The sequence below is a fragment of the Camelus ferus genome, chromosome 13 (genome assembly GCF_009834535.1).
Source record: "Camelus ferus isolate YT-003-E chromosome 13, BCGSAC_Cfer_1.0, whole genome shotgun sequence".
Classification (NCBI taxonomy): Eukaryota; Metazoa; Chordata; class Mammalia; order Artiodactyla; family Camelidae; genus Camelus; species Camelus ferus.
Window position 1 is genome coordinate 49,381,890 of NC_045708.1, and position 24,039 is coordinate 49,405,928.

Sequence of the window (24,039 nt, forward strand, 5' to 3'; positions counted from 1 at the left end):
TCACGTGCAGGGTAGACCAGATCACACAGACCAGAGAAACAGGTTACAATTTTAAATATTCTGGAGAAAATCAAAGCAGGAAAAAAAATGCATTTTATAAACACAAGATTCATCAGCTCCCTCAACTGTAAAATGGGAGCCCTGGGGTAGATGACACCCCGTGCCCTCCAGCTCTAACTTCCTATGACTCTGATATGGATGGAGTTTAGCAGTCCTGCTGAGACCCACCTGGCAACCCGGATTCTTTGGAATGGCCCACAGGCTTACTTAAAAAGCAAACAAATAAACAAACAAAGCTTGTTTCCAAACTGCAAATAACAGAACGTGGAACGCTTCGTCCTGTCTTGTGGGCATAGTGCAAATTCCTGGAGACCATGAAGCCTTTTGCACAAAATGTCAGATCTGAGAGAGACCTTAATAGCCTCACCCAATTCCCTCGTTTTCCAGGAAAGAAAACCGAGGCCCAGAAGGGCAAAGTAACTTGACCAACAGTACTTGGCTACTACGTTCCCGACCCGGAACTAAGTCTTCACTCTCTCGACTCCTAGATCCAAATACCCATCACTTCCTTAACTAGGAAAGAAGGTTGTTAGGCTGTCAGAATATATAGAAGAAAATCTCATTTAATGGCATTTAAGTAATAGATGGATTATTTTGGAGAAAAGTCTTTAGGAAACAGGCTTGTTGGACTTAAAAATAAAATATGTTTATTAACAGTTCCCAGTAATATAACGGTCTCTTGCTGAGGCACAGCAGCGGTCTCTGAGAGCACAAAATGAGAAGACCTTAGTGATTCAAGTTACACTGGAAGAGCAGTAACTTAATAAGAGTCACTGAAGGTTACAATGCGTCACCCAGAGAGGAGGGGAATCCCTTACTGCAGAGATCTGTGAAACTTGTATTGTTTCTATCTAAAAGGATGGTGTCCAGACGGACAAGCTGAAAAGCAGGCAAGACACTATCAGTGCAGGCAGGCACTTTGTGATGCTCCAGGACGCTGGGACAGGAGGACGTAGAGGACCTAGGGGGAAGGAGCATAGACCAAAAGCAAGATACTTAGATGTGATATTACAATGTAGTTAATTTTTTATAAACAGAGAAAAGTCATCTTTTTGACTCCCCTACTTACCATCTCAAAAGCTAGAACATAGAATTTTCAAGGCACAAGGAAAAGAACTTAGGAATTTCGCATAATTAAATGCTTAGATTGAGCAAGAAAAGCACCTCAAATTATACCATTAACACAGTTTGGACATGACTACTTTTAGCATCTGTTTATTTATTGATTTATTTATTTTGTGCTGTTCCACTGTTTCCCCATTGTAGTCTGACCATTCTGTAAGTGTAAATTCACAAAGTGTTTATTGTGATTCTTTGAGTGTGTGTTTCAGGTTATTTCCACATGGCGCTGGCTAAGCATTTAACGGTGGAAATTCAGAATAGGGAAACCCATCAGTTGTTCCAGTGCCTGCATAGGGGAACACCCATTAATGTCCAAATGGCGCACTCTGTGAATAATGGCTTTCTTCTTTGTTGTAACGTTCCAGACACAGTAGTGGTTCAGCTCAATTACTCATTATTGTACAGAATCTTTAATTAAACACAGGGAAAAAAGGCTGCTAGTCCCACTAGAGATTTTCATATCTGCATTGGCACTGGAGAATCTAACAGCCTCTTTAACCAGGCATGAAGAATGGTGAAGAATGATGGTCAGGAAAGGCAGGGGCTGCTGTGGCCTTTTATTTTAGCAAAAGTAGTAATTATTAGGAGTGAAGTAACAGGGAGAAAAGTAATTTCAAAAATAATGTGCTATGTAGTTTTTATGCCAGAGATTGTGAGACCAGAAAGAGATTTTTTTAACAGAAACCTTAAGACCTAGGTTCTATGCTATTAAATCACTGTGTCTGGAACAAAAGTAATTGCAAGATAAATATCTGTTGACTAAATTGCCCTTTGAGCTTGGGCAAGTTGCTGACTTCATCTGAAAAGTGAGAGTGTGGGATTATTATTGGTTCCCAAACCTGGCTCTGATCGTCAAAGTCACTTGGGAAGCTTTTTTAAAAATACTGATTCAGTGGGACTGGGTGGGGCTCATAAATCTGTATTTTTTAAAAGTTCCCTGGGTGCTTCTGATGCTGAACCAGGTTGGAAAGCCCTAAACTAATTGGGATGACCACTAAAACTCCTCCCTCAGCCGGAGTCATAGGTTGGTGAGTCTAGGAGCTTGGGGGCACCTAGAAACAGCACTGAGGTGCGAGGGAGAGAGGGAAAACCCGTGCTCCAGCCCTGCAGCCAGGTGTCGAGGGCCCATGACGGCTGTTTCTGCCTCCCTGTGCTGGCTTTGCTCTGCTGAGTCGTCCACAGGGCCCTGTGAGCGGGTGTAGGTCTCTAGGGAGAACATGTGACTATCATCTGCGAGAATTGAAAGCAAATCATCTCGATCTCAGCAGGCCATCTGGAAACATGTCATTTTCAAATGGAGAAGTTGTCTTTGGACGAATTTTCACTGAAACAAGTAAAGATGTAAACCTGGAACTTTGGAAAGCTGCGTTAACTCTTTCAGACACAAGGTGTTACTTAGTTCAGTGAAGTAACTGTTAAGCAAGTTAATAAATCACCAGCTCAGTGCACTCACAGGCATCCCTGTGGCTGGAAAGAGTCAGGGCATTTTCCGGAAGTACTCAGGAGCCATCCATCCCCCTGGGAAGTGAAATAGAATATTTGATTGCTGCTATTTTTAATAGCATGATATGGAAGAAAGAGCGTCTACGAGCAGGTGGACGTGTTTTCCTCACTAATCCTAGCTCTCCTATTACCTTGTTGTAGCAGAATTTTTTAAAAGATTAAATGAGATGAGTATAAATATTTAATAAGCATAAACATTTCAATAAATGTCATACCTGTTCCAAACGAGAGGCATTGTTATTATTATTTATTAGAAAAATTCATAGACACAAAGCATGACATAAAACTGAAATTAGTCTTCCTCTAAACCTCAAAGGGTAATAACCAAGGCTTTAAAGTAATCATTTGAAGGTTATACACCAGTTTTTTCTCTAACATATATACCACTCATCTAAACTGAACCCAGCTAAAATTATAGGGGTCTTTCAAATTTGCATTAAAATAAATAAATACAAATATAATAAAATGAGCAGAACATAAAGCCTGTTTATATTAACCTGGGCTTGGCTACATGAACCTTTTCTGTTATATAAACATACAAGTTATTTGCTTTTCATAAGAAATCTACATATAAATATTGATGCCTCACCCTGAAAATGTGTAAGCGTGATTCTCTGAAATCACCCTGCAAACAGAAGACCTGGGATTGAGTTCTACCTCTGTCACTGCTTGGCCAGGTTATTTAGCTCCTCTGGATAAAATCACGTATCACTGGGATGATGCTGGAGATCAAGGGAGATAATGCCATGGCAGCCCTTCATAAGATGCAGCATCCATTACTGACCGTTGGGAGTTGTTTTGAATATTGCAGTGGGTTCTCGTTGGCACACATGGGCTGAAAAACCTGTATTTTTGTTGTTGCAGACAAGCAGAATGACGTGGAGATTCCATCTCCCACCCAGAAAGACCGGGAGAAAAAGAAAAAGCAACAGCTCATGACACAGATAAGTGGAGTGAAAAAACTGATGCATAGTTCGAGCTTAAATAACACAAGCATCTCCCGCTTCGGAGTCAACACGGAAAATGAAGATCACCTGGCCAAGGTGCGTACGCGCTGGTGGGGTGTGCGTGGAGCTCTGCCTTGCAGAAGGCAGATGTCCGTTTTTATTTCCTACCAGAAAATAGGAGTGATCACTTTTGCTTGATTATTACATTGTATGATGAGGAGGCTGACGTAGCCTCTTTGTCCATTGCTGGACACCTAGTTAAAGACTGTTTTTCTATACCAAAGGACCGTTTTTTTTAATTCTGAGTTGGGTTCACTAACTCATGAATGCAGAATCCTGTTGAGCACACATTGGGAGAATCCAAGGAGAGGCCAGGAGGCAGGACTGAATTATCCCAGAGGACATTTCAGGGACTGTACACCAAGGACCAAGGAGGAAACCTGCTCTGATCAGCAGAGCTGGTGGAGAAGTGAGAGAAACTGACAGCACTGACTTGAGCCCGAACCCTAGTAGTAGAGGAAGGGCCAGAAAGGCCCCCTCATACCTGCTCTGGGAGGTTGTGCAGGGTGACCGCTGAGGTCCTCTCAGCCTTGTGAGAAATGGAGTGAGAGCAAATGAACATGCAGCGAGGGCTTCTGGAAGATGTCACCAGAGTGAGGTGGATCCACATTAGGCCTGAGCCTCTGAGGAGAGCCTGGATCCCTTACACTGGGCAATAATTAATAATGGAATAAATTGCTCCTTTAATCAGATAATCTTGGAATAATCCCACAACACAGGATGGAATGCTATTTTTTCCAGGTCTATCTGTGCGCAGAAGCTCTAGGATATCATATGTGACTGGCATCTTCGTGACCTTCTACAGTAAATGAGGGTTGACTTATGCACCTTCTGAGCAGCTAAGTCTCCTTGATGTGGCTCTTAGTGATAACATCCAAAGGGCAGAGGAGTTTCTGTGAGGTTCTAGCTGTTAGTGATGGGCCAGTGAACAGAGAAGGAAAGAGACAGGGAAGTAGATCTAGAGTGCTCTCTAATCTCCTGCACCTCCTTCTGGAAGCAGCATTGTTTGAGGACTGACTGACGTATGGCAAAAAGATTGTAGATCAGCAACCAAATTTATCAGTAGAGACACATTCTCCCTTTTCTGAAAAAAAGATACAGAAACTTGTAACTAGCATGGAGAAGATACCCAGCTTCCCAGACCATTCCATTTTCAAATGTTCATGCAATCAGAATACTCTAAATAGATGCTCTAAAGACTTGGCCAGCCACTGTGCCAAAAATAAATAAAAATAATGAGGTATGCGAACAAACCTCTCCTTATTTCTAAATTTCTCTAATTTTGACGATAGGAGCTGGAAGACCTGAACAAATGGGGCCTTAACATCTTCAACGTGGCTGGCTACTCACACAATAGGCCCCTCACGTGCATCATGTACGCCATATTCCAGGTGAGTGAGCAGGAGCATGTGTCGGTTTTCCAGCTGAATGCTCTTTATGGTTTTTTTTTTTTTTCCATCCCAGTTTACTTGGCTTCTCTTCATTTTTGGACATCCTCTGACTTATTTTCTACTCCATTCTGCTGCATAGGAAAGAGACCTCCTAAAGACATTTAAAATCTCATCCGACACATTCGTCACCTACATGATGACTCTGGAGGACCATTACCATCCTGACGTGGCGTATCATAACAGCCTGCATGCTGCTGACGTCGCCCAGTCAACCCACGTTCTCCTTTCCTACGCCAGCATTAGATGTGAGTAGTTACGATCCATTTTGCATACCCGCTCATCCTCTTTGATAAGTGCCACACATGCGACATAGTTACAGAAATAATGTAATTAGGTGACTGCATGCATGTACTTGAACTGGTTCTTTATTACGTATAGCATGTATCAATTAGGTTCCTAATAAAAATGAATGACAATTCTACTTACTTTGCTTTCTAATAGCAGAGTAACCTTCCCTTTACCTTTCTTACAACTGAAAATTTGTTTAATCATCAAGCAGTTAACAGGGTGCATTATCTTTCATTTGAAATCTACTATTAATAGGTGCTAATCTGAACTGCCTGTGCCATCCCAGGCACCGTGAGGGATAGCACAGAAATGTAATATAGAATGTTCTATACAGTTTTATTAAGAATAAGCATCCATAGGCTTATTCTCCTAAGAATTCATAAAACTGATTCTATGGGTTGAAGGAAAAGTAACTGAAAAATCTAAAACTGAGGAATTAATAATGTTGAAGCAAAGAGAGACAGCATTCCATCTTGTTAGACACACAGCTAGAAGGTGGCTGTGACCACTTCCCTCACAAATTAATGCATTTGTGTATGTCAGTATAAGCAGGCCAGCGTGCCCAGCAGGCCATGCTCTTCCTGGACAGATGGAGTGGGGGTCAGGCATTTCCAAAATGTGCAGGCTCACTGCAGGAAGGGACTGGCCACGCCCTATCTAAACCTTCCTTTGCAGGTTCAGATTGGAAGGTGAAGAAAGATTAAACTGACCCCAACTCTGTTGCTTGGGTTCCATACCTTCTGAGACATGAAATCGAAGAAGCTAAGGCTGTTTTATCCCCCTGAAGGAAAGAGACAGTATTATTTTTATGTTCTGCCTAAGTATCGCAGTGTGGGCCAACACTGTTTATCAGCTGTCCTCGGCTGTTACCTACCGTGTGGCTAGACACTGTGCTTGAGTGCCACAGACATTTAGAGAAGGGAGAGTTCAGTGCGTCCTTGCGTAACTAGGTTGATTTGAAGGATCAGAAGATTTAAGTAATCAAGGAGGACGATGAAAGACATTTCAGCCAGAGAAAGACATTTTAGCAAGAAGTTATCAGATGCCTAAATAAATACTAGGTTTAAATCACTGTGTATCTGTCAGAGCAGAGGAGGCTTCACAACAAGGCATGAAGGAGTTGAGCAGTGGGCGTTAAGGTCTCAATTCTTAGAAGTGTTCTCGAATCTTGTCCATCGTAAACCCTGAGTGGATAGGTATTGATTGAATGCATGAATGAATAAATACCTGGGAGTGTCTGACCACGCTACAAACTTAGCTTTGAAAAATAATTTATTGCCAGTCTTACAGTCTGAAACTTGGCCTCTGTTCTCTAAGTCACTTGGCCTGAAAACACATGAAGGTTCTGCTATCTCAGAGCAGAGCCAGTCTGAGCGGCTTCTTTGACTTGCGTGTGCTTGTGTCACAGAAGCACCATTCTGCCATGCCACTTATCCCAGGCACAGACAGCGGCCACCACCTGGCCACCTGCCATGAGCACTGTGCCAAAGCCTTCCCCCAGCCTCAGCCCGCAGGCTCGGGGTGGGCACAGCCTCTCATTACTCCTCTCACGTAAGGGACCTTATGATGATGATGATGAACAGAATCTACATTTAATTGAATTAGTATATTGAGACATAAGATAAATCAACAAACCATTCTTCCCCCAACGAGTATGAAATGGGTACTTTAATACGAACCTGAAAGCAGGAATGGCGAACGGGGCAGGGGCTCATGCACTCGTCTTGCTCTGCAGGCCGTCTTCACAGATTTGGAAATCCTGGCCGCCATCTTCGCAGCTGCTATCCATGACGTTGACCATCCCGGAGTCTCCAATCAGTTTCTCATCAACACAAGTGAGTTCACCACTAGAACAGTCATTCGAGATCACTGTGTGATTCACTGCCTGATTTTTTTCCTCCTAATGTTTTCATTAGGGATAATAATGAGGGTAATAATGAGGTAATCCTTCCATTCCACTTGGACTGGTCAGACCTTTCCTGGATACTGTATCCAGTCTAGCCACATCATTTTGTGCTGCATGGAGAACTTGGAAAGCGGTCAGAGGGGACCATAAAAAGTACTCAATGTTTGGAAAATGCAATAAGTGAGGAAAGAGTAACAGATGTGGAATTATCCAGTAAGGACAAGGAAAGCCTGGGGAATAACGTGGTCACGATTGTCAGGATGCTGCCGGCTCTCACACAGCATGGAGACCCACTAGTGCCCCTCTCTCCTGAGGAAGCAGGTCCAGATGTTGAGTCTGAGCATGGGAACCTCCAAACAGAAATGACACCACAGAAAGCACTGGAGTAGGTTTCCACAGTTCTGGATGAAGGCTCGGGTCACACACTCCCCTCCAAATGCATCGGTTTGGTAACAGGTTAGGCTGTAGCATGGACTGGTCTGATGTCAGTGACCTTTGGAGCTGGGCCAGCTTTAAGACTCCCAGGCCATATTCAAAGCTTTTGTCATGCTCAAAACATTCAGTATGCTAATGAAAATCCATGACTTCTCTCAGTTAATGCATCATTTCTAAATGCTGAAAATTTAAGCACTTTTTTCTTCTGAGAATTGGGTTATCGTGTTGTGGTCATGATTCACATCAAGTGTTGCCAGTTTTAAGAAATGTTTGAGCTACTTGCTGTAAAGAGTCCTTGTCATGCTTTATCAGTGGACTATCTGAATGACTGGGGGGAGGTACATTGGTTTTTTCTTTCACTTGCTCTTCTATTGAAAGGACGTAAACTTGGAGCAGCCACTTGTCTGTGTGGGTTATGTCAGCTGGCATAGGGTGGTGTCGCGAGTCATTCTGTATATAGGCCAGGGAGCTCCACACAGGAAAATGGTCTTTCTGCCCAAGCCCCCGACAGCCCTACAACATATAAAGCCAGTTCGCAGATCTATGCCCTCGATCACGGGGCGAACAGGGCAAGGGTGCTGAGATGACTTCCTGTATCCCACCACCTTTTCTCAAGCTGGAACTCAAAGCACACAGTTAAAGCGATGGTATATGAGTAACAGCACCTACACTTAGTACTATTACCATCTCTTGGCTGTCATCCTTGATTAAGAGAAAATACAGCTTCATGAGTTTAATGACCATATTTTCAGCTGCAGGCCCTGGCTTTGCCTAACAAAAGATGCCTGTGATTCTTCTGAGTGTAAGGCAGGCTGGAAGATGTAGCTTAGGTATTTAGCTAATACAGTTTCTGGTGTATAGGTCCACACGGCAGAAAATTGGACATCAGTCTTGTAAAAAATTGTTGTTTGTTGCCACATTGATAGAAAGCTCTGAAAAGCTACATTATTTGGATGAAGTGAAATTTTACATTCACATTATTATCTTCTTTGAAAATCTAGAACTCACAATTGATGGAACCAGGAAGCATATAAGAAAGTGAAGTAAAGTGAAAATCTTAATACATTGGATAAAGTTTAGTGGCATTTTTTAATCAGTTCTTGTCCAAAGCACAAAATGTGTGAAGACATAAAGGAAGTTACAAACTGAGATAAAAATAGGATTTAATGGCTTGGGAATGCCCTTACTTAAAATGTCAGATTCTTTATCTGAAGTGAAAAGGAGAAAAAGGATTTTTAAAATGCTGTAAAGAGAACATTTATGAGCTAATATACACTAGAATTTTTTTTTTTTTTTTTTTTGGCTTAAAAACTATTTCTCTCTGTAGAGGGAGACTGTTTCTCTAAGGGAAAATGACGTATGGGTCTTGGTTCTTGAAATCATTTAGAGAGAACTAGACCTGATTTCACACTGAGGTCATGCTGCAGTTTTGAACCGCATCCCTTTTTATTAAGTCATCATTTCTCCTTGTTTATTAGATTCGGAACTTGCTTTGATGTATAATGATGAATCTGTGTTGGAAAACCATCACCTTGCCGTGGGTTTCAAACTCCTACAAGAAGAACACTGTGACATCTTCCAGAACCTCACCAAGAAGCAGCGTCAGACGCTCAGGAAGATGGTGATTGACATGGTAAGATTCTGGCCTCCCTATGTTCCTCACTTCCTTTTACTTTTGTGGAAAGAGAAAATCCATTTTCTTTGATACACTGAGTTTATTGAGTTCTCATTTTCCTTCACCCCAGGTGTTAGCAACTGATATGTCCAAACACATGAGCTTGCTGGCAGACCTGAAGACAATGGTAGAAACAAAGAAAGTTACAAGTTCTGGTGTCCTTCTCCTGGACAACTATACTGACCGTATACAGGTATTTGAGGAAAGCCTTTGATTTAACGCAAAACCACACCAAACAAAATGAAACAACAATTAAAAAGCGAAAACAAAAAGTTTACTTGGTTGTAGGTCCTAGGTTACCACCACAGCTTCGGGCTTGTTTTAAGAACAAGCTAAGGAAGATGGACATTCAAGTTGCTCCTCTAATTTACAAAGAAAAACAGAACCCTATTTATTGAATCGCTTAATTCTAAAAATAAACAGCAGAATCTATTTGTAATAGGATATACGTGACTGCTGGTCCCAAAAGCTCATGTTTGGATAGAAAGCCCATTGACTTGAACTTTGTGAGATCTGTTTTGGTTATACAAATTGTCCTCAGCTGGTCTCCTTTTTCCACAAGTGGAAAATATGAACACATCTACTTTGAATAATTCTTTGCATTTTTTTCAAACCGAGGAGAAGAAATCATGGCAGTATCTGACCTCTGATGTCCCTTCCAGTTTTTAAATTCAGTGACTCTCAATCTAAGGAGACACATTTTCCCCTTTTGGGACTCTTAAAGTGGTAAACAACCACCTCCGGCCAGCATCATTGTAACACTCCTTTTTTAGTGCAAACACCATAATTATAATGCAACTAAACTGTTTTTGGGTTTGGTACCAAGTGTACTAGTACAAGAGGGATGAGATGTTCTGGTAGTATTTATACCCAGTTTTATGGGATTTCCAAAACTTGATGATTTCAGGTCCTTCGCAACATGGTACACTGTGCCGACCTGAGCAACCCCACCAAGTCCTTGGAACTGTATCGGCAATGGACGGATCGCATCATGGAGGAATTTTTCCAGCAGGGAGACAAAGAGCGAGAGAGGGGAATGGAGATCAGCCCCATGTGTGATAAGCACACAGCTTCTGTGGAAAAATCCCAGGTATCTGATACAAAGTTTTTCAAAGTTTCTGTGAGCTCTGCTGATGGTCGAACTGGAGGGTTCTAGCTAGTTCCTTTCTTTCACATATATATACACACACGAAATTTTAAGGAAGCAACGACCCATTTAATTCCATTACACTCATGACTCCTTTGCCTTCTCCATTATACTCAATTTCACAGCATGGAGATAAAGCAATCTTCAAAAACCCATCAAAGTTTGTACTGTGTATCCCCAGTTTAGATAATTATCCGTGACCTTAGCCAAAAAAAAAAAAAAAAAAAAAAGATTTAACTCAAGGCTGCCGTCTTCTGCATCTCATCCCTCCAGATGTCCCCTAGCTCTGTCTTTACCCAGGAGCTGTACTCTTAATCTTTGTTTCCTGCACCCTATTTTTGCCATCTCCCCATGATGCACACCGCCACCATCACTAGACGTAGCGAACCTCATTCCCACTCATCTCTTCTATCTCATAGTCAAAGCCCTGTCCTGCGTCCCCTTCCAAGGTTGCGTCTACACTTCTGAGAACATGGTGACATCTTTTGGTTGTGTCCAAAGCTATAGCTTCCTGTGTGCTGAGGACGGGGGTGGGGCACAATACACTGTAGGCAGGGGGATGTAAAAATGCCCCAGATGCCTCTAGCTGCAAAGTATGTGGCACTAGAAGATATCAATATCCTTCAAAGGCTTGAAGACCTGCCGAGTCTTACTTTTTTTGAGGACAACAAATGGCCTGAGCCAGGTGGTCATGATTAAGACCAGGTCTCTGGGCTGTCCAAGGCCTTGACCACAAAAGCATTCAGGAGTATTTGTTGTTAGTGTATATGTTCTTTCCCCACTACCTTCTACCCCCAAATTTAGATACAGTTGTAATATCAGTGTGTAGTTCATTTTCAAGTATTTTTGTATTGCTTTTTAAAGAAAGCCAATCAAATGAGTTTAAAATCTGTGAAAATTCCTTAAAAGTCTAATTTGCCATAAAAATGCAGGATAACATAAATTTAAATTCAAATCCCCTAGCGCCTCAATAAGGACAGAGTATTAATTAATTAATTAGCTAGTTAGAATTCTGTCCCTTGTATTAACAGTGATATTTGACACTTACATGGTGTTCTGTATGGTTTTCCACACATTTCCCCATACGTTATCCCGTTTGAACCTCCAAACAGCCTTGAGATATAGAGCAGGTGTTTCCCTGGTGTGTCAGGTGAGGAAGCTGCCCTCTTGATCCAGTTCACCAGCTCCTTAGTGACCCAGCCGCCCTCCACCGCAAGCTCTTCCCTCCCCGTCACTGTGGACAGGTCTCCCTGTGGCCGTGACAACTGTGACCCACTCTGGTGTCGCAGCTGGGGCTCTGGCGAACGTTGTCTGAGTAGTCTGGTAATAATGCCCTTGACTAGGTGCTCTTCGGATCTGTTGAGCTTCCTCATCCCAGGACCTGGGAAAGGACCATTGGCTGCCGTTCTAAAAGTGCAGAACATTTAGCAGAAGCAAAACAAATGAAGAAACAATGTGTCTGCACTCTGTTCAGCTGATTCAGTTTTCTCCATTGCCTTGAGCTTGTTTTCTTCAGGTCCCTGGAAAACACCTTGAAAATAGTCTCTAAAAACCATTCAACACACATTAAGAAGTAAAAGGGAGGAAAGAGGAGAGGGTGCAAGCAGGAGAAATACCTGAATCAACCACAGTCAAGTTCTTGTAACCAATGCAGATCAGAGATGCCCTGGCTTTGGTGTGAATTCTGTTTGCTAAGGCCAGGGAAACAACAGAGGATAGATAGATAGATAGATAGATAGATAGATAGATAGATAAAAGAGTCACATATGACTAAGATTCTTTGATATGGGTACAGCAACTTTGATGTATTAAATAACTGGCCAAAACCCAGAATGTTGTTAGAGTTTCCAGTAACGTGGAAAGAGAGCCCTGTCATGTCCCACGGGTGCTCGTAAGTTGCCCTTGCTCATCTACCCCTGAATCCCGACCCAGCATCTCTCCAGCAACCCAGACCATGACAGGGGAATTCCATTCCCTCATTCAGCCAGTGCCTATTCTTTCTCTCAACCTGCTCCCACCCGCAGGGTTTCCTGTTTGTCTGACAATGGGGAGGTCAGCATAAGGCCACAGAACCAGCTCATGCAGGATGCATAGCCCCTGTGCAAACCATCACAGAGCCATAAGCTTCGTATTTGTTCACAGGAACACTAGCAGAGGAACTGCTGAATTGTTTTTCTTTTTCCTTCTTTCTCCTGGTGGAAATGACTTGTGTCCTATGGACCTAGAACAATTACAGACATGTCCACAGAGGTGATGTTTGTTTGTTTAGGGGCCTGGAGTATTTTCCAGTGTTTCACCTACATCATCTACAAACCAGAAGCATTCCACAGAACTTGAGACATTTCAGAGTCATCGGGGAGCCGGCTCCCTTTCATTTTTAAACCGAGACATATTTCAAGTTATCAGGGAAAGAATGTTGTGTGAGAGCTCAGCAGACCTAGGGCTTCCTTCTTCAGAGAATGACTCACAGAATCCAAATAGTGACAAAGTCATTCCCAGCCTGGGTTACATCCAGACTTCTTCTCTGGCGCACGTCAGAGGAAAAGTAATCAGTTCTAGTAAGACGAGCCACAGGCTTTGGAATCAGACGAAGCTGGGACAGAGTCCCAGCACCACCACTTACTACTGGCTCTGTGATTTCTGACAAACTGTTTCATCTCACTGAGTCTCAGTTTCCTCCTTGGTGGATGATGACTAATAATACTTACTCTGTGGGATTAAAAGCGACAATGCACATTTTGAGCTCAGTGCAGGGCGCACCGTGTGGTCGGTGCTCAAGTCATAGAATCCATTATTATTGGCCTCTCTTGGGTTGTCGTGGCTCTTTCTTTGCATGCAAACCAGAACAGCTTGTTTGGTTTTCCAGGGCCCATCATAATAACAGATGTGTAACCTTCTTTTTCTCCAGGTGGGTTTCATCGACTACATTGTCCATCCTCTGTGGGAGACCTGGGCGGATCTGGTACAGCCCGATGCCCAGGACATCCTGGATACATTAGAAGACAATAGGAACTGGTACCAGAGCATGATACCCCAGAGTCCCTCCCCACCACTGGATGAGCAGAACAGAGACTGCCAGGGTCTGATGGAGAAGTTTCAGTTTGAACTGACCCTAGAAGAGGAGGATTCTGAAGGGCCCGAAAAAGAAGGGGAGGGCCACAGCTATTTCGGCAGCACAAAGACACTTTGTGTGATCGATCCGGAAAATCGAGATTCGCTGGGAGAGACTGATGTAGACACTGCAACAGAGGACAAGTCTCTGATCGACACATAATCTCCCTCTTCGTGTGGAGATAAACATTCCACCCTTGACAAGCATGCCAGCTGAATGGTAGGGCCAGCCCGCCACGGGGGCTGAGGCCTGCACGGGACAAGGGCCATGTGGCCTTTCCAGTTACTTGAGTTTGGAGCCAGAATGCAAGACCGCGAGGCAAATAGCGGCTCAGGAAATTCCATGGTTGACTTGCCTCGCTTGCAGGCTCAGTGGAGAGCTGCAGCTTTACGTGGTACTGGAGGCCTGGTTCGCATCACGACTGAATGGCTTGAACGCAGAAGACACAAAACTGAGAGATTTTTCTGCACTAAGTTTCGGGAATCTGTCCCCTCTGGTGACCGAACTGACTGACTAATAACATTATTTATAAATCTGCTCACCTGTCCCCTTGTCTGCCAACCTGTGTGCCTTTTTTGTAAAAACATTTTCACGTCTTTAAAAATGCCTGTTGAATACCTAGAGTTTAGTATCAACTTCTACACAGATAAGCATTCAAAGTTGACATAAACTTTTTTGATTCTTTCTTGGGGGGGGGATAAAAAGGGAAAGAAAATGGTCTTCCTTCTTTCTTGGGCAATATCTTTCACTTGACTACGGTTCCTTTTGCAAATAGAAAGGCTATGCTTTTAACCACATTCAACTTCCTCCCCCTCTTGTCCCTTCCAGCTTCTCAGTTACCCTAGAACATATCTGTTTGCCTGCTTTGAACAGTCTTTTTCCTCCTCTGAAGTTTTGCTTTTTCGCTGTCCACAGAATAAAGTTGAACAAACGAAGGGATAGGAAAGGTAGTCATGTTCACGTAACAGTCTGTGTAGAATTCAGCTTAATAAGGCAGTTGCCCTTTTGGGTCCTGCACCCCGTGCTGCTGGGGTTGCACCATCCCTACCCTGTTCTTCCGCCCCGCCTCCCCGCTCACCTCCACTTAACACAGTTTCCAATCTAGTGCCATCTTTCTCTTGCACTGCCTTCTGCGCTAACACCTCCGTTTCTGTTTATAACCGCGTATTTATTACTTAATGTATATAATGTAATGTTTTGTAAGTTATTAATTTATATATCTAACATTGCCTGCCAATGGTGGTGTTAAATTTGTGTAGAAGACTCTGCCTAAGAGTTGCAACTTTTCTTGTACCGTTTTGTATTGTGTATTGTATAACCTGAACATTGCTTAATAGAGACATACGGCCCCCTCGCCAGTGAGGACACCAGTGGGTCTGCCCTCTGCCCCTGTCTGAGTTGCTAACACTGCTCAACGCCTTCGTGAATCGGTTTTGGAAACAGGATTCTCCCATTAGATACTAAGTGGTTTATATTGAGCTTTTACTTTTGTAGAGTTTGATAGGGGTAGGGGACGACGGGGTGTGGTTTTTGCCCCTGTTCTATCCAAATCTGTACATGAGTTGGGTTTTAACTGGGTTCTACTATTATCGTGGCTTCAGTTGAACAAAAAACACTACATTGCGTTTAACGAGCAACTCACAGATAGTTCTAGAAGTCCCCAAACTCCTGACTTGGAAGAGAGAGCCTCCTGCCTGCTGTTCAGCAGAAATACCATGTTCCAATGATGCAAAAGAAAACAATAAAACAATGTGAATCCTATAATAAAATGTGAACTGATGTAGTAAATTATGCCAATGTGAAGCTTCTGATAACACTTGTTAGGCCTCTGAGTGGCTTTGGTCTCCGTCTGTAAAATATATTTCCTGCTTCCAGATCAGCATTGTGACTCAGTAGATAAAGAAATGGCACAAACGTGCATGACCAATGGGTTTGTATGTCTATAAACACTGCATTATTTCAGGTGGACATTTTATTGTTTTCCGAAGTTTCTCACAATGTATGTTAATAGTATTATTATTATATATTGTGCTCAGATGCATTCTTCAGAGACTTTTATATGAGGTGAATAAACAAAAGCATGATTAGATTAGACTGTAGGCCCAATTATTTTGTGGTTAGTTCTGACGCATTAAAAGCGGATCTTTTTTTTTTTTTTTCTCTTCTCTCCTACCATACCCCACAGAGAAAATCAACCACTTTGCCTGGCCAACGGCACAACTGAAGTTTCATAATCTGTGTCCAAAAAGTCCCCCAGCTTGGAAGGTTTGTTTTCTTAGCACGTGTTCAACTAGCTCCAATGGTGTGGCAAGAGAGATGGTGCATTAAAAAAAACAAAAACAGAGACAAAACCGCCTTAAGAATCTGAGGAGTTTAGTCTACTAGACTGAATAAAGGGAATCTCCATCTTGGCTGGGTCCTTTAGAAAAATGAATCACAGACTCACAGAACATTAGTTTAATAGAGTCAGATGGTCCCATGGATTCATTTGGCACATGAAGAATCAGGTCCAAAGAGTCATCTTAAATCAAGATGCAAGGTGTGCATGTTGACACTCATCTCGATGATCCCTGGAGTCACCTGTTGATCATATGGTTATGCTTTTCTTTCTGGAAAGAACTGTGTAAATAGCGTATGCAAAATAACGCTTTGTTGAAATCTTACAGTCAGCTTTAGAAAAAAATTTATCCTGAGAAAGGGGTGTGTGTGTGTGTGTGTGTGTGTAAAAAGACTACAAAGAAGAATCAGTTGATGGCCCATGATATTTTAACCACAGGGGGAAGTGGTTTGTGAACAAGGAAGGGGTCTGCTCTAGAAGAACTCCACGCAATAAACTGAAATTAACCACCCACGCAGAACCAGCTTGCCTGCTAGTTCCAGGGCTGATGTTTATAAGCACTTTGCCACCATCCCTGATTTCTGATGGCACCCCTACTGTCTCTGAGCTTTTACAGATTGAGTGACAAAAATGAATTGGTTAGAACAGCCACAGGTGTGACTTTAAAATATCTAGAGCTATAAATATTTATAAATATTTGCATGTCTGTTTCTACAGAAAAGTGGTTCTTAACCTGGGATGCAAAATTAAAATCATCTGGGGAATAAATGTCTTTAAAAATACTGATGGAGTTTGAGCCTCACTCCCAGATTTCTGTTTGACTTGGTCTTGGGTGGAGCCCTGGGCATCAGATTTCTTAAACTCTCCCCACGTAATTCTAAGGTGTAATGTGAGTGGAGAACCACTACTTCAGAAGAGAGAGGCAGGCTTGTAGCTAAGGCTTTTGTCTTAGTCCCTTTAAGCTGCTGTAACAAAATTCCAGACTGTGTAGCTCGAAAAAAAGCAGAAATTTATTTCTCACAGTTCCGGAGGTTGGGAAGTCCAAGATTAAGATACTAACCTGTAGGATCACATTCTGGTGAGGGCCCACTTCCTGGTTCATGGCTGGAGCTTTCTCATTTGTGGCCTCACCTAGTGAAAGGGGCTGGAGGTCTCTCTGGACCCCTTTTCATAAGGGCACTAACCCCATTCACAAGGGCTCGACCTTCATGACTTAAGCACCTCCCAAATGTGCCACCTCCTAGTACTACCATCTTTGGAGTTTTGGATTTCAACATATAAATTTTTGGCAAATTCAGACATTCAGGACCATAACAGCATTCTTTCACCCCAGCTGTCTGCAGACACTGTACATCCACCATGGCTAGGCACTGGTTTAAGTACAGAGATGAAAGGAAGGGTCTGAGATGAGTAAGATGGAGCTCTGCATTCCAGGAGCTTGCAAACTGCTGTTGTTACTCACCACTTGCTTTCCAGATCATAAAATCATAGTGATGTTCTCAGGAAGACCACAGCGATTATCAGTCTAAAAGAAAGTTGATCTTCTGATTCCAAAGCACAGGGCATGTGTGATCATCCTCCCACCTGACAACAGGGAGTTACTGCAGAAGCAGAGGTTACTGTGGCATCTTTGCCAAGGCTGCAGATGATAGCTTGTGCTTAAGAAGGTTCATGGGAGCTTGAGGCTGATTTGTAGACTCAGGAACTGTCGGAGTTGGAAAGAAACTCACACTCAGACACATACACACACAGAAACACACACACACACACACACACACACACACACACACACACACACACTGGGTGGCATTTCCCTGACATATTCCCACAGGCTTATTTTGACCTAAATAAGTTGGGGCTCATGATAATTCTCAGCCCCCTGAAGGAAGCCTAATGGAGTCCAAGTGAAGAAAGGTGGTTTATTGCATTGATTCTGGAGCCAAGTGGCCTGGGTTCAAATCCTAACTGCTTCATTTACTAACCTAACTAACTTAAATAAGTCACCTACTCATTGGGCTTCAGTATAATGGGGGTTATAAATCTGTCAAATAATAAATCCAGGGCTTTTCCCACCATTTCATTGCTACTTCTCTGAGCCTCGTATCTTTCACGGTAATGGAATCAATGATTGTATGAGCCTTAAAATCTGTGACCCAAGATGGACCAGGATAGCAGGCAAATCCCATTTATCAACCCATGATCTGTTCAGCCTCTGGCCCTCACCATGAATTCTCCAACCTGGTTATCTCCTACATCCCTCGAGACTCAGATCAGGCGACCTCCTACAAGAAGTTTCCCTGATTCCCAAGGTTGGGATAAGAACTCTTTTCCTGAGAGCCCAGAACATCTCATGCTTTGACACTAATTAACTGTGTCACCTTGGGCAAGTCCCTTAACTCCCTTGTGCCTCAGCTTTATCATCTGTAAAATGGGGATAATTATAATGATACGTGGGTTATGTGAGAATTACATGAGTTGATATATATAAATGTCTAAGAAATCTTATAATTATAAACACCTACCACCAAATATTTAAGTTAGGTTTTTATCTTTCCCAAAAAACTATAAATCATTGAAGTTAGAACTTGGATAATATTCCCTGTCGAACTTCCAGTGCCCAGTCCAATTTCTGGAACAAATACACATTTTCAAACTGAATTGAATCAAGTAGTTTTGTGAAAGAGTAAAACATAATCCCACGCCTAAGTCTTTCCAAACCGTAAAGAGTGTTGGTCTCGGAGTCCTGGAACGATAAAACTGTATCATTTTATTTATTTACTTATTTTTATTATTTTGGGGAGGGAAAGTAATTGGGTTTATTTATTTATCTATGTTTATAGGGAGTACTGGGGGTTGAACCCAGGACCTCGTGCATGCTAAGCATGCATTCGACCACTTGAGCTATACCCTCCCCGCTAACCCATACAATTTTAAACCATAGATTCCTCTGAGATCATCTGGTCTATGTCTTTCCTTTTATAAATAAACTGAGGCTTGAGTGGCCAGTGACCTGTCTGGGATCACAGAGTGTCATTCAGCTGCTATAAACAAGTGCCCCAAACTGGGTAAACAATTGAAATTTATTGTCTCACAGTCCTGGAGGCTAGAAGTCCAAGATCAGAGTGGTGTCAGGCTCAGTTCCTGCTGAGCTGCAGGGGACCATCTGTTCATGCCTCTCCCCTAGCTTCTGATGATTTGCTGGCAATCTTTGGCATTCTTGGCTTGGAGATGCAGCACCCCAGACTCCGCCTTCATGTTCACGTGATGCTCTCTCTGTGTCCAGGTCTGCATCCAGATACCATCCAGGACACCACCTATACTGGATTAAGGACCCACCCTACTCTAGTATAACTTTCACGAGTTACATCTGCAATGACCCGATTTCCAAATAAAGTCACATTCTGAAGTACTGCGGGTTAGGACTTCAACCTAAAAATCTGGCAGGGAGGGGTATAATTCAACCCATAACACACAGTTACTCAACAGATCTCCTGATTCCTTACACAGGGATTTTTTTGCAACATCATGGAGTCTGGGAGCTTTAGACACCCAATCAACTTCTCTGCGTTTTAATCTCCTCTCTAAAATCAGGAGAATGGGCTGTATGTTTGAATAGGTACCATCCAATGATAAAAAGTTTAATGCTTTATACCAAGCTGTTTTGTTTTCTTGAGGTCTTTCTGCATTCTTCAAATATCTAATTATTTCTAGGTGTAGCTCTGCACCACAAGAAGGGATCGAGGAGAAGATCGCAGAGAAGCAGGAGCACAGATGCGGCCCCGGGATTAAGAGCTTAGGCTCTGAAGGTAAACGGACCCCATCTCCAGTCCCTGCCCTTTCACTTCTTAGCTGTGGGACTGTGGGCAGATATTTAACTTCTTCGAGCCACAGCTCCATCCTCCTTAAAGTGAGGAAAATACTAGTTATTGTTTCCTGAGGTTTTTGTAAAGATTAGTGATGAATTCATTGAAAGCCTGTGTGTGTCAGCACCACAGATGTCAGCTAAGACTTCATCCCATCCACAGATATTTATAGAGTGGCCACTTATGTGCCAGGTGCTGTGTGATGAACAAAAAAAGTCCCTGCCCTTACGAAGGTTATATTTTAAGGAGAGGGGAACCAATAAATGAAAAGATAAATAATAGAGTTATCAGGCAGTGTGACATGTGCTGCGGCATTGGTGAGTGACCGTGGTTACGAGCAATTGCTCTGGAGTTCAGCTCCCTGGCTTGGAACCCCAGCTTTACTCATTATTGATGGTTCAGGCTGGGGTATAGCAAATACAAAGTCCCTCAAAATACAGTGCACCTGTCACCTGCCAAGAACAGCAAGAAGGCCAGGGAAGGCAGAGGAGTAGAAAAGGAAGTGGCAGCCAGGTCACAGGGAGTCCTTAGGCCATTATAAGGACTTCGGGACGTGCAGGAGACAGATATGATTGGACGTACATTTCTAAAGGATTGCTCTGGGAGGAGAATAAACTTAACTGAGGCACGTGCAGAATCAGGGATGTTGGCTAGGAGGCCCCTGCAAGGGTCTTCTGAAGTGACAAGAAATGGAGAAGATTAGTGGCGGTCGCAGTGTTAAGTGTTGGAAGATCTGGGGCTGATGTTTAAAGCCGAGCCAACAGTACTCGCTGATGGCTTTGAAAACAAAAACACAGAAACAGGAGTGAAAAAGACCCCAGGATGTGGCCTGAGCAACCCGCTGAATGGTAGGAACATTTCCTGTGATGGAGAGACAGATTTTGGTGGGGGACACTGACATTTGAGGTGCTTTTTGGTCATCCAAGTGGAGACATTGAGAAAGCAATTAGACATATGAGTCTGGAGTTCAAGACCGGAGGTCCTGAGCATCCTCAGCCCATCAGCGAGGTGGCTCTCTGTTCACTTGGCCCCTTGGACCAGGTGGGCTAACTCTGCTTTACCCCAGATCATCCTTCACCCACAACGTGCCCCCTTCAGTAGCTTCCTCCAGAAATCTGCCCACACCAAGCATTTTGTGACTGTATAGAATTTTATGGAAACTACAGAGGGTTTGGGAAGTCAGTTTCAACAGCGCACTGCTCTCTGCCACCACAAAGGTGCCTCACTTCCTCTCTCCTTTTGACGCTGTCCTCCGACTCATGGAACTTCCCTCTCAGGAGCAAACCCAGTTATTTCCCCTGGTTTTTGCACCGAAGTCAGCATTCATCTTTTATTGGTGGAGCCTGATCTGGGGGAATCTCATGTTCCAAACCAAGGCACTTCTCAACTGGTATTTTGTAAAAATACATACGTTGCTCTCCCAGGAGAAATTTGGGTATAAGAACCTTTCTCCCTCTTGTTAAATCTTCCCCCAATAAAAATGTTCAGTAGTTTAGATAGAAATGAGCACTGGGCAGGGGGAGAGGTAGGGAAAGGAACAACCCAGAACACAAGGAACCTGAGCTTTCAATCAACCAGAGCACAGGGAATCTGAGTTGTCAATCAATCAATCAATCAATCAATCATGAAACCAGGATATAAAAACAGGAGAAACAAGGGAATGGCGCCGTTTTTCCTCTCTGGGATTGGCCCGCTCCCAGTTCTTGGGAATGCACTATCTTTCACTTTTTTTTTCCTTCCCTAATAAGAATCTTGCTTCTATCACTCTTTCTGTCTCTCATCAAAAATTCTTTTTTTTCCGGTGACTAAGAACTGAGGTAATTCTTATTTCCCTTTTCCCGGTAACAAAAATGAGAATCACGAATTTTCTGAGAGGTGAGTGAGGAGACAAAGCTCAGGAAACTCCGATGGTACCCACACTTCCCCACCTCATGGCCCAAACCCTGCCCACACTCTTGACCAGATTTGCATGGATGCTTGAGCACTGCCCTCTGGTTCTGCTCAGTGGTTGGGACTTGAAATCTTGGGTAGTAATTTTTACCAGATCCTTCTCTTTCTTTTTTTTTTTCCCCTCAAAGTTCACCCCACCCCTACAAGGGCACAATTCTTCTCCGTGTCTTTGGTAGAGCAATTCTATCAGGCTGTTTCTTTGTTTGCAAATGCTCTTTGGGTCTCCTGCTTTACCCCAAGAAGTGTTCATAGCTCTTTAATTCAGCGCCCTGAGTGCAGGCTCTCGGGAAGGGTTAGTGGAGACACACAGAAATGCTACTCCCTCGCTCAGTCTCAGTTCTTGCATCCTCTCACTGTGTTTGCTAAGTGGGATATTTAATATTCCAAGATATATTTTTATTATACAGCATGAGCCCTCAAAGCCAGCCTGTTGTCTGGTGCTTAAGTAAAAATAAAAATAAAGTGGTCTGTACAACACCAGGGGACTGAAAAAAAGGAAAAAAAATGGCTGTCCTCGAGGCTTTGAGTTATAGCATGTCATGTCCAATATAGCCATTTTCAACCATAATCATGTTTATATTCTATTTTTGTCTTTCTCATTGATTTCTAACCTAATGCTCAAGGTAAGATGTGACTCCACAGTGTCTCTAGCTTCCTACGTGGAAATCCCAAGAAGAGCCAGGCCAGAACACATGAGATCGAGCAACTGGAACCTCTGTGAGAGCAGAGACCACGTCTGGTGATTTGTCCCGTTTCTACAATGCTTCGCGTCATGCCTGGCACAGAGTCTATGCTCCATCCTTTTTTGAAAAATCTGATGTTGATGACAATAAGAGCCCAGTTAATAGGAAGATGAGACGAACGTGCATGGCAGGCAAGTTGGCTCTCAGTTTCTCTCACCAGTTTGCAATGCTCTATTTTCAGATCTGTCTCCCTACTCAACACTGAGCCCCTCCAGAGAGGACCTGTTTTTGTTTGTTTGCTTAATCTTTGTATTCCTTCCCAGCAATCACTCTGCTGACCCTAAGTGCAAGGTGTGCCCTGTGATGTTTATGTGAATGACCCAAGAAACAAGGCAGAAAACTTTGCTATTGAAATTACCTGGGAAATACATCTATCTGATTTTCTTGGGGAAAGGGTAGAGCACGCTGGGAAAAGCAAGGTTTTGACAAATCTGTGTTCCAGGCCTTGTTCTGCTCTTTTCTAGTTGTGGGAATTTGAGCGGATCACTGAATTTTTCCAAGCCTAAGTTTTCTCATAATTAAAAGGAATGAACAATAGGCAGTTAAAGGAATTGGATATAATGTTACACATAGTACGTGCTCGATAAATCTTTATTGTCTGGATGTATGTTCTTATGGATGGAAAAAGAAATATTAAAATGCTTTTTAAAAACCACCTTCTGTCTTTGAAAACGTAATGCAGAAAGAACTACATTTTGATTAATGTAAGGTTCTGTAAATCAAGTTCCAGTGAATCTAGATTTTTCCAAACACACCTCAAGATTCCAGGAGAATAAATGCTGTCACTCCAACCCACCAATAGGGGACCATGTTGACTCCGACAGGCTCACTGGCAGGGAAGGAAACATGTAAGTCACATTAAACCAAACTCTTCCAATGCTGTGAAATCCCTCAAAAATACGCCTGAGTGAAATCTTCCAGGGAGAGAGAACTCAGCAAGATTCTTCTGAGATGATGTAAATTGTTAGGTTTTTGAGATGAAATCAAATTGTCCTCTGCTAGAGCACCCATTCTGCTTTTTTTTTTTTTTTTAACTTCTGTAGCCAAATAATGTATTTAATTCCTCTTCTAATTTCTTATTCCAATTGAAAATAGGAGCCAAACTTTCAGAGTTTGTAACTACTTGACCCTGGGGAAAGGCATATAACATCTCTGTGCCTGTCAGTTTCCTTATCTGCAAAATTGAAGCAATAATGACAGTATCCATGTCACGGAGTATCGTGAGGGTTCAATAAATTAAGGTTGTAAAATATTTAGAACAATGTCTGTCTTGTAGTTTACATTAACAAATGTTAACTGTATACGGACAGAGGCCGCGTGTTTTCTATATTGTAGTTCTTTCGACCCCTTTTCATGACTTCAATTCATCCTTCTGGTCCATTATCCTGGGTTTGCTCACACTGAGTGTTTTCTTAGGCGCAGTGTCCAGAAGCCCCGTA

At 42.8% G+C, this 24,039-nt stretch overlaps 1 protein-coding gene and 1 long non-coding RNA gene across 2 annotated transcripts in view; both read left to right on the forward strand.

Moving 5' to 3' along the window:
- Positions 1-15,795, forward strand: part of PDE4B (phosphodiesterase 4B) — a 376,836-nt gene extending 361,041 nt beyond the window's left edge. The window contains 9 exon segments of the mRNA XM_032494515.1: positions 3,550-3,728; positions 4,985-5,083; positions 5,223-5,372; positions 5,374-5,388; positions 7,167-7,266; positions 9,251-9,405; positions 9,518-9,640; positions 10,355-10,537; positions 13,503-15,795. Of these exon segments, the coding sequence (XP_032350406.1) occupies positions 3,550-3,728; positions 4,985-5,083; positions 5,223-5,372; positions 5,374-5,388; positions 7,167-7,266; positions 9,251-9,405; positions 9,518-9,640; positions 10,355-10,537; positions 13,503-13,868 (1,370 nt within the window). The 3' untranslated portion in view covers positions 13,869-15,795.
- Positions 15,796-19,565: 3,770 nt separating this feature from the next.
- On the forward strand, positions 19,566-23,401 carry LOC116668062. Its single transcript, XR_004325140.1, has 3 exons — positions 19,566-19,660; positions 19,756-19,850; positions 22,481-23,401. It is a non-coding gene; the product is annotated as an uncharacterized LOC116668062 (long non-coding RNA).
- The last annotated feature ends 638 nt before the right edge of the window (positions 23,402-24,039 follow it).